Source organism: Lolium perenne, chromosome 6 (assembly GCF_019359855.2).
Source record: "Lolium perenne isolate Kyuss_39 chromosome 6, Kyuss_2.0, whole genome shotgun sequence".
In the NCBI taxonomy this organism is placed as follows: domain Eukaryota; kingdom Viridiplantae; phylum Streptophyta; class Magnoliopsida; order Poales; family Poaceae; genus Lolium; species Lolium perenne.
In genome coordinates, this window is record NC_067249.2 from 62,717,046 (window position 1) to 62,726,435 (window position 9,390).

General features: G+C 49.4%; 1 protein-coding gene across 1 annotated transcript; it reads left to right on the forward strand.

Moving 5' to 3' along the window:
• Nucleotides 1-1,775: 1,775 nt before the first annotated feature.
• LOC127308167 (protein TIC 21, chloroplastic-like) lies at nt 1,776-8,208 on the forward strand. The gene is made up of 4 exons (XM_051338938.2): nt 1,776-2,089; nt 4,772-5,029; nt 5,339-5,542; nt 7,926-8,208. The coding sequence occupies exons 1-4, from the start codon at nt 1,838-1,840 to the stop codon at nt 8,025-8,027; spliced, it is 816 nt and encodes a 271-aa protein (XP_051194898.1). The 5' UTR covers nt 1,776-1,837; the 3' UTR covers nt 8,028-8,208.
• The last annotated feature ends 1,182 nt before the right edge of the window (nt 8,209-9,390 follow it).

Consider the following 9,390-nt stretch of genomic DNA (forward strand, 5'->3'; position numbering starts at 1 on the left):
CAGCTGCAACGAAGGTTTGAACATCCGCAGCCCCGTCGGCGAAGAAGACGCCGGCCGACGACCCACGTCCCGAAAGGAAGATCTTGGAGGCGAGGAGGACCTTGCCCTCGACGCGGACGACCTTGTCACGGTAAACTTCTTCTCCCAAGCACTGGACTCCGCCGTTGGAAAACCAATCCTGGTCCAGAAGTCGGCGAGCAGCCCGTCGCCGCTGCGGCCAGCAGCAGGATCCGGCGGGGGCACCCGCGGTTCATCAACCAGACCTCGCCAGGCCACCTCCTCCACTAACGAAATCTCCTCCTCTCCGTCTGAGATCCCGCCGAGGAGACCAAAGCGCGATCCCGATCCCGACGAGGCATCCGACGACAGGCCCGCCGGCGTCTTCCCTAGGCCGATTGGCGGCAGAATTAGCCTGCGGCGAAGCCTCCTCGGCGGCGTCCGCCAGACCGCCTCAGGCGTCATCCAGACCTGTACCAGACATTTTGCCTATGCTAGTTAGAGCAAGTACAATAAGGTACAGTCAGCTGGCTATGAGAGATAAAATATTATAAATTTGCTTAGTTGGAGGTGAGAGATTAGGAGAGAGAAGAGAAGTGGGCTCTTATCTTATAGCCAGCTCTAGCACGTGCTCCTAGGTACTATGTGAGACTAAAAGGTGGGCCATGTTTTGTAAAAGTACAACACTTTTATAGCTCACTATTGTATATGTTGGCTCTAAGTTAGCTATAGATGATATGGCACTTGGCTTATAGCCAGCAGCTGGCTACACTATTGGAATTGCTCTTAGTTGTGCTAATGCTAAACGTGTGTGAGGCGTGTCTTTCCTTCCCAAGATATTCTTGCGTAAAACGGCCCGACACTTTTGTGTGTACAAACTGCCCCAGCCCAGCCATGAACAGGCCTAATATCCCGTCGCGCTGGCTTCCTTTGGGAGGCCTGCTACGCCAAAAGCGAGAAAAACTTCATCTCTTTCCTTTGACATCCCCATGCCACCACACCACAGGGAGTGACATGGAGCCATCAAAGAAGGGATCTTATCACTATCAACTAATTTGTTTCGACCTAGGATAATAAAGTCGTGAGCTTGGTCTTACTTCACTCTAAACGAAAGAAAACTTCCATATCTAAGTTTAGCCCAAAAGTGGTTGTCTTCTTTTGTGGCGTGAAGAAGTGTCAAACCAGAATACCCAATAAGCATAAGCATCAGCCCCCCCGAAAAGGAGGTGCTCCAGCCGCACCTTCCAATACAACTATCTTGTTACAAATTCACTCCAGTCACAAGCCTAGCCTTAAGTACCCCTCCTTACGGTTAATGTGTAATGACTTCAAACATGACCAATTCCTATAGCGTGATGGGCGGTGTGTACAAGGCCCGGGGACGGATTCACCGCCGTATGACTGTCCGACGATTACTAGTGATTCCTGCTTCATGCAGGCGAGTTGCAGCTTGCAATTCAAACTAAGGACGGGTTTTTGGAGTTAGCTCACCCGGTCGTGAGACCCTTTGTCCAGCCCATTGTAGCACGTGTATCGCCCTGGGCATATGGGGCATGATGACTTGGCCTCATCCTCTCCTTGCTCCGGCTTAACATCGACAATTAGGATTTAAACTCATAGTGGCAACTAAACACAAGGATTGCCATCGAGACTTAACCCAACACCTCACGGCACGAGCTGACGACAGGGCGGGCAGGCCTAGTTGGGCTTAAACGTGGATCTGAACTTGTTTACTTACAATCAGAAAACTAGAGGGTGTTTGTTAAAAACTTCCACAGGAAAAGACAACGGCGAGCACAGCTGCTGCACAACGGGAGGGCACAGCATCGCAATCACCAAAATGCAGGCGCTCCTACTCCCATCGCGGCTGCCGCCGCCGCTGCTCCGGCGAGGGGCGCTTTCAGCGGCCGCATCCCTCTTCAGCCCTCCTCTCCACGGCCCTACCCTCCCTGCTGTCCGCCTCTGCTGCGGGGGCGGCGAAGGCGCTCTCCGGCGGCGCCTCACTGTGGCGGCGGCGTCGTCTTCGTCGGGCCCTCTCTACCCGACGCCTCCTCCCACCGAACAGACAATTGAGCGTGCCAAGCTCGAGCAGGTGCTTTGCCTATCCCTTTTGATTGACATCTGTTACTGTTTGGTCGGCCCGTGAAGTAGGGTTTTATCCTGATTTTCTCGAGAAAGATTGTGTTCGGAAATCTACATGGATTTTAGGTTTTGGTATAATTAAGAAACACACATGAAACTTATTACTATCGGACTATGTGATGGTTGCTTTTCTTAGGAAAATACGATTGGGCATGCTGATGTTTAGGGTTTAGGTAATTAAGTGATTCGTATCTGAAAGCCTCTAATAAAGGGAATGTGATAAATGAAATTTAAAGAAATTGAGGTAGCCAAAACCAGTCTCCCCTCTAGCATTTCATGATGTGCCTCCTGGTTTCGTTTTTCTGTGATAGTTGACAGGCACATAATTGTTTTTATTGGAAGAAAGGGATTTCTCCCTGATTTCCATTAATAGAAACTTATTACTATCGGACTATGTGATGGTTGCTTTTCTTAGGAAAATACGATTGGGCATGCTGATGTTTAGGGTTTAGGTAATTAAGTGATTCGTATCTGAATGCCGCCTCTAATACAGGGAATGTGATAAATGAAATTTAAAGAAATTGAGGTAGCCAAAACCAGTCTCCCCTCTAGCATTTCATGATGTGCCTCCTGGTTTCGTTTTTCTGTGATAGTTGACAGGCACATAATTGTTTTTATTGGAAGAAAGGGATTTCTCCCCGATTTCCATTAATAGAAACTGCAGCTTCAAAGTATCCTCCACAACACACCCCCGCCAAGGCATAAAACCTCTGCCAATTCCTCCTCAGAGAGAAGCTAACACCTTCAGAGAAAGGAAATGGAAAATTCCAAAGCTACAACGAAGGAGAACAGAACCAACACTAGCTACGGCAGCCATCCACACAGAACAGCAACATCATTTCTCCACGCTCCAGTAGACGATCATCTCTCCAGCCTTGATTTCCAATTTGCCATGCTGCCCAGCTTCGAATCGCCCTGAACACTTCACCTGCGACCCATTCCTGAAGTTTTGTGCAGATTTTTGCAGCTCCAGTCTTTGTGTCCTCCGTCACCTGCAAGTTTGCCCACTACTCAAACCGATAAGCGATAACAAATTCTAAACAGCACTTCAACCGGTTTATTAGGACATTTATTTTTCAAAACAAGCCAGGTTTCTTGTTTTCCAAATCCACCACAGATTGGCAGCCAAGCCCACTGTCAGCAGCTTCCTTTTCTTTGAACAAAATCCTTTTAGCCATACATTTAGGTATTGATCAGCATCAGCAAATTGACAATTAAATCCTGTTGCACAGCTAATCACATTCCATATGTACTTGACTACTGGCCTACTGGGCAGGTGAAGAACAGATAATGTTTTCTCCCTGCCCACGGAACAGACAGCTCTCCGGGCATCTCCCTCCTCTCTGAAGCAACACTTCTCGAGTGGGAATGCTTATCTTCAGTGCTAGACATAGAATTTTTTTTATTCTTGATGGGATTTTTGTTTTCGACATAAACTTGTAAGAATCTGAAACAAAATTTAGCGTGGCAACATAGAAAGACTTTACACTGAATGTTTTTTATGAGAGCAACAACCAGATGTGTTTGTCCTCATCATCATTTGGTGTAATAGACTCAGATTTTCCAAGCAAGTTATTCCAATCAACCATTCTCACCCCAACCAAAGCCCCTTCTAAAAGATAAAGAACACAACCTGAGAAAACTTTTCAATGGAATAAAGTAACATTTTGATCTAAAGAAATGGTATAAAATCTTGGATAGCAAACAGCCAGACATTTATCTGAGATCCAATTGTCCTCCTAGAATCTAGTCCTAGCACCATTTCCAACTCTACATTTATAACAGGAGAGGAACAAAGGTCTGGCCTCCATGAGCGCTTGCCAGAAGTGGGAATCCCCATTTCTCTGAACACACTGGCCAAGAGTGGTATTTCTCAAATATATCCATTAAAAATTTCCCAAAGCCAATAAAAGTGCGGTGTTCATTATTTCCAAATCCAGGACTCCCAAATCACCTTGATCTTTTGCTAGACATGCAGTTTGCCAATTGACAAGGTGCTACTTTTTTATCCTTGTCACCACTCCAAAGAAATCCAGCTCGAATCATGTCAAAGTTCTTCCTCATCCCAAACAATCACAGAATTGTATACTGGTGTTTTTATTAGTGTGCTTGATGACATGCAAACTGACCTTATCAGGTTTGGATCTTATCAATAGAGCCACTTCCCTTACTAACCAATTCATGGTGCGCCTGCTGGTTTCATTTTGCTGTGATAGTTGATAGGTACAAAATTGTTTGTTGGTGATTATGCTAGTGTTCTTAGTTTTTATAGTTCCTATTTTAGAAGAACAGGCCATGATTCCTCATACCTGAAGCCACATTCTGATAGTGTTCATCTTTTCCATCTGCTAGTGTTCTTTTCCATCCTCATACCTGAAGCCACATTGTAGTAGTGTTCATCTTTTCCATTTGTTATGTGTTTTATTTAGTATGTTTTGTAAAAACATGTGATCATTTTAGTACACATGATGATTAACCTGAATAATGTTGTTCGTTTTCAAATTAGTCTGTTTCTTCACATGGTTAAAATTACACTACATATCTCTTCATTCTCTGTAAATATAAGTTTAAGCCACCTACCGTGACTGAAGCTGGCATATCTTCATCCCTTTTCAATGGATTAAATATACAGGTTATCAAGAGACTAGAGAAAACAGCAAGGTATTTCAAGAATCTGGGTTCCCTAGGGTTCTGGTCCCAGCTGGTGTGCACATTTGTTTCAGCTGGAATTTTGTCATTCTCTACGGTTGTTACTGGGAAGGTGACATCACCCTTTACATTCTATGCAACTGCTGCTGGTATTGTCGCGGCCTTTATTTCAGTCTTCTGGTCGTTTGGTTACATCCGCCTTTCTGAAAGACTTCGGAAAACAGCAAGTGCACCCGCAAAGGTACTCTTTTTCTCGACCACACCACCCATTTTTAACATCATTGCCCGCAAAATAAATGATTTGTTTTCATATTAAAAAAACTAAACTGCTGCTCCCTTCCTGCTGCCTGTGACTCATCTTGTTTACCTATGTGTCTGTGCATCATCTCACACAGTTAACTATTCTGTTTTTACCACACATATGGTAGGGCAAAGATTACTGGCATCTGCTTTTTACCTTGCAATTCTGTTTTGTTTTATGTATGACAAAATAGACTTGAGATACGATTTGCTTTAGAATCAGAATATAAAACAGTGGAATGCTTTCCAGGCTCCTCCACGTGCTGATGTGATTAAAAGTCTGAAAAATGGCATTGTGCTCAACATTCTTGGGATGGGCGCCGCTGTTCTCGGCATGCAGGCAACTGTTGGTGGTTTGGTAGCCAAAGCTCTTACGACCTCTGCGGTCCCCAATTTTCAGGCAACTTCCTCTGGCCAAAGTCCTGTTCTGGCCCTGGATGTGTTCCTAGTTCAGGTATTTCATTGCTTATTTATCATGTTCATATTTCTAGATTCTGTGAATGCAGTAAAAAATAGGGAAATGCATTTGTACACGCACGAACGGGTACACGAGCTATCTAAGCCAGTCATTGCCCGGTGATTCGGAAAGGTAGTAAACTTGGGCTGAATTTTCGCACTTCACCGAATCTTTTTGGTACTGTAGTTGATAGGACGTGTATGGTACCCCTGCCATGTCTTGCCTGTAGCAGGTAGGCACTCTCTCGCTTGTCTCTCTCTCCGCTCCCTACCTTCCTCCAATATGTATGCTCTGCTTTGCTCTGAAGCGCCCTGCTCCCGAGCGAACGCCGACGGCCACTCTGTTCCCGGCGACTCAGGCACCGACGTCTTCCCCACTCCTTTGTCCCTTCCCAACCTTCCCCCATCCTCATGGCATCTCGCCCACAAGAAATTTTGCAGAACGGATCCGGATCGGGGAGCCCGGCCTCCGTTACGTGGGTGTTCTGTCGGAGGGACAAACGCTCGATTGTCTCCGGGCTGGGGCTCTCATCCTCGTCCCGCTGTGGCACATCGGAGATCAAGATGGGTTCGGTGCGCCGATGGTCTGGTGGCGCAGAAGGTGAGAGCTGCGGCCGCGCCGACGCCGACGATGGCGTGCATGGCAACGACGGCTGCGACAGATGGTCAACATGGTGAGCAGGCCGAAGTCGCACCCGGAGGCGCGCGTGGAAGTACACGGTCTGCCGCACCGTGCACGACTCCTTGTCGATGCAGGCCGCCTCGAACGCCGCCAGCGTCGCCTTGGACTCGCACCCGCCCTCGTACGCGCTGCACTTGCCCTCGAGATTGTCCGGTCGTGGCTACACGCCAGCGCCACCTCGTCGCCGACCTCAACGGGTCGCCGGCGGCCTCGTCGAACAACACCCAGGTTGTTGCCGTTGATCCAAGCCACGCCCTTGCCAAGCCCGAGCAGGTCCACCACCACGGGCTCCGACCCGGCGGGGGCCTCGAAGGTAGCCTTGTACGACGTGAAGGGGGGGGTTCAATGGCATGGTACCATTGAGGCCACTGGCCGGCCTTGTCGCGGTGGGCCTTGTCGAGCATGGGGGTGGACGGGAGGTAGGGCTGCAGGGGCGGAGAGTGCTGGTACAACACTGCGAGGGCGAGGCAGGTGTTGCCGGCGGACATAGGCATGGTGCTCACGGACGGAGGCTCCACTTACCAGGCCGTACGCGTCTTGGAGGCCACTGCAGGCTGCGCCGAAGGGCGCGCTGCGGCGTGGGGCGAGGTGACGAGACTGTTGCTGATCACGCACCCCGCCTCCACCGCGACAGGCAGGAGGAGCAGCCGCCGCCCGCATCTCAGCATGCTGGAGCTGGCGAAGTGGCGAGTACCGTGTGCTCGAGGAGCTGGTGACGACCGCGCTTGAGGAACTGTCGCTGGCAGGCCGACGACGGGCGTGGTGCCGGACCTGCGCCTCGCTCGACCTCCACCTTGCTAGCGCGTGCCTTGGCCACCGCATGTTTCTCCTGGGCTAGTCACGTGCTGTCGCAGTGGAAGAAACGCGGAGAAAAGGCGCGAGAGATGCTGCCGCGAGGGAGAAGAAATCTTCCGTGAAGGCATCTCGCAGCTCCGGCAGAAGACATGTCCCCTCGTTACAGTCAGAGATTTCATATGCTGCGTCATGGTCTATGAATTTGGTACTGTGGTTAGGCACTGGCGGAAATGGATTGATTGGACCTACTTTTCTAGTGCAATATGTGAAACCTGTAAAATATTGGCACGAATCTCTAACTGTAACAAGCGGACATGATAGCTCGTGTACCCATACGTGGGTGTACAAAATCCACTCTCTAAAAAATATTCCAAGTATTGTGAAGTTAGGCGTCTCACACTACAGTAGAATCAAGATGATAAGCATGTAGATAAAATAAGATCACACCATGACTCTGATTGTATTGCAAGTGTCTCATAAGCCAATAGGAAGTAATGTACACTATTCACTACATTATCATCTGGTTGGGGTGATTTGTGTACATAAATACTGTGCTCTAGTAACTCTTGGTCTGTTTGAGAAATTTATAACGTAAAGTGTGTGCCCAACACATCTAGAAATAACACCAAAAGCATCCAGTTTCGTAACGCCCAATCGGAAATATGATTTAGTGTCAGAACTTTGAATCCTCCAACTTTGCCTGTATAACCATGTAACAAACATACTACTCTACACTGCATGCGAGACAATGTTATGCGAGACAATGTTATGGAGTTTGCAATTACAGTTAACATCCAGTAGTTTCGCTTGGTGGCTGGAGTCCCTTGATTCCCTGTTCCTTAGTTAACCAGCGCGTACAATTTTATCTACTTTTCTAACGGTCGTTCATGCTCACAATGCGCAGGCTTCAGCGAACATCATCCTGTCGCATTTCCTTGGGCTGGCGAGCTCCCTGGAGCTCCTCCGTTCAGTATCAATCCCTCCGACCGAAGCTGCTCCAGCATGAGCCAAGAGCGGCTGGCTGCTGTATTTTTTTTTTCGCTGACTGTGCATAGGAATAGCTTCGCTTGTGTGACTGTATGCTTCAGCTGACATGTTAAATCAGCAATTTGGGCTGGTAGTTTCGCGCTTTTGGATTCGGAGCGTGATTCTGGTGAGCAGCAGCTTTGCTTAAAGACCTTTGATGAGTTCATGTTGTACATTTTTGTTTTTTGATGCCACGCACACGTTTTACGCAGTGCAACAGTAGCAGCAGTCTCGATTCTTACACATGCCAGGCTGAAAAGCTTTGGTCGAACCGGTGATGTGTAATTGGGGGACGAATCGCGCTGGCCACTACCCACTGCACCCGTCCGGCCGTCATATATAGAAAGATTTTTCAAAACAAACTGTTTCCAAGAAAAATCACAAAATAACTTTTTATTTGGCTCCGAAACAAACGGAGCCATGGTAAGCAGCTCCGTTTTAGGTGAAGCTAAGCTGAGGAGTATGGCCACGTTCCAGGGAAAAGAGATCCATAGTTGAACCGGCGGGCATGTGCAGCTGCCGGAAAGCGGGCTCCCATTGGACCAGGTGTGCGGTGGGCCCCACATAGCAGTTGAGGATTTTTTTGATACAAAGGGATACAGATACAATACATAGGAGTGGTTCACACTAATGAGAGAGAGAAGCACGGTGACCTCCGGCGCATCTCCGGTGAGAGACCGCCCCACTCCCCAATCATTTTTCCGCGCCGCCCCCAAGCTCATGCGCACCGCGGGTCCCGCGCCGCCTTCATGCTACCGCCGCTCGTCGCGGCGCCCTCCGCCGCGAACCTCCACCACGCGGAGGCGACCACCATGGCGAGGCAAGCTTGGGGCGGGGCTGGCGTCGGGGACAGGGGCTTAGTCGACGTGGCGTCGGGGACGGGGCAACGTCGACGTGGCTCCAGGCGAGCTCGGGATGGGGATGGCATCGGGGACAGGGCGGCATCGAGGTGGCGTTGGGGACGGGTGGCGTCGACGTGCAGGCGAGCTCGGGACGGCGGGACGGGGCCGACGTCGGGGACAAGGCGGCGTCTAGGTGGCGTCGGGGTCCGGGCGAACTCGGGACGGGGCCGGCGCCGGGGACAGGGCGGCGTCGATGTGGCGTCGGGGATGGGGCGGCGTCGATCTGGAATTCTGGATCGAGTAAACCGCACGGGCGGTCCCAATTCTTTGCCCATGCCTTCACTTTACTCCTTATTCTTTAAAATTGAACATCTTAGTCCTAAATCTTTCATAAATGGTTCATGTGAGGTCCTAAATCGGCCTGACCAACATTGACCCTTGCCACATCGACACTGGGGGCCCAGGAGACAGACAACTCACCCTACATATTTGCTAATAGGC

Excerpts from the sequence above, each read along its gene's own strand:
- LOC127308167 (XM_051338938.2), top strand. The coding sequence starts at position 1,838 with ATGCAGGCGCTCCTACTCCCATCGCGGCTGCCGCCGCCGCTGCTCCGG. Across the intron at positions 2,090-4,771 it reads AGCGTGCCAAGCTCGAGCAG|GTTATCAAGAGACTAGAGAA; the intron begins GTGCTTTGCCTA and ends TTAAATATACAG. Across the intron at positions 5,030-5,338 it reads CAGCAAGTGCACCCGCAAAG|GCTCCTCCACGTGCTGATGT; the intron begins GTACTCTTTTTC and ends AATGCTTTCCAG.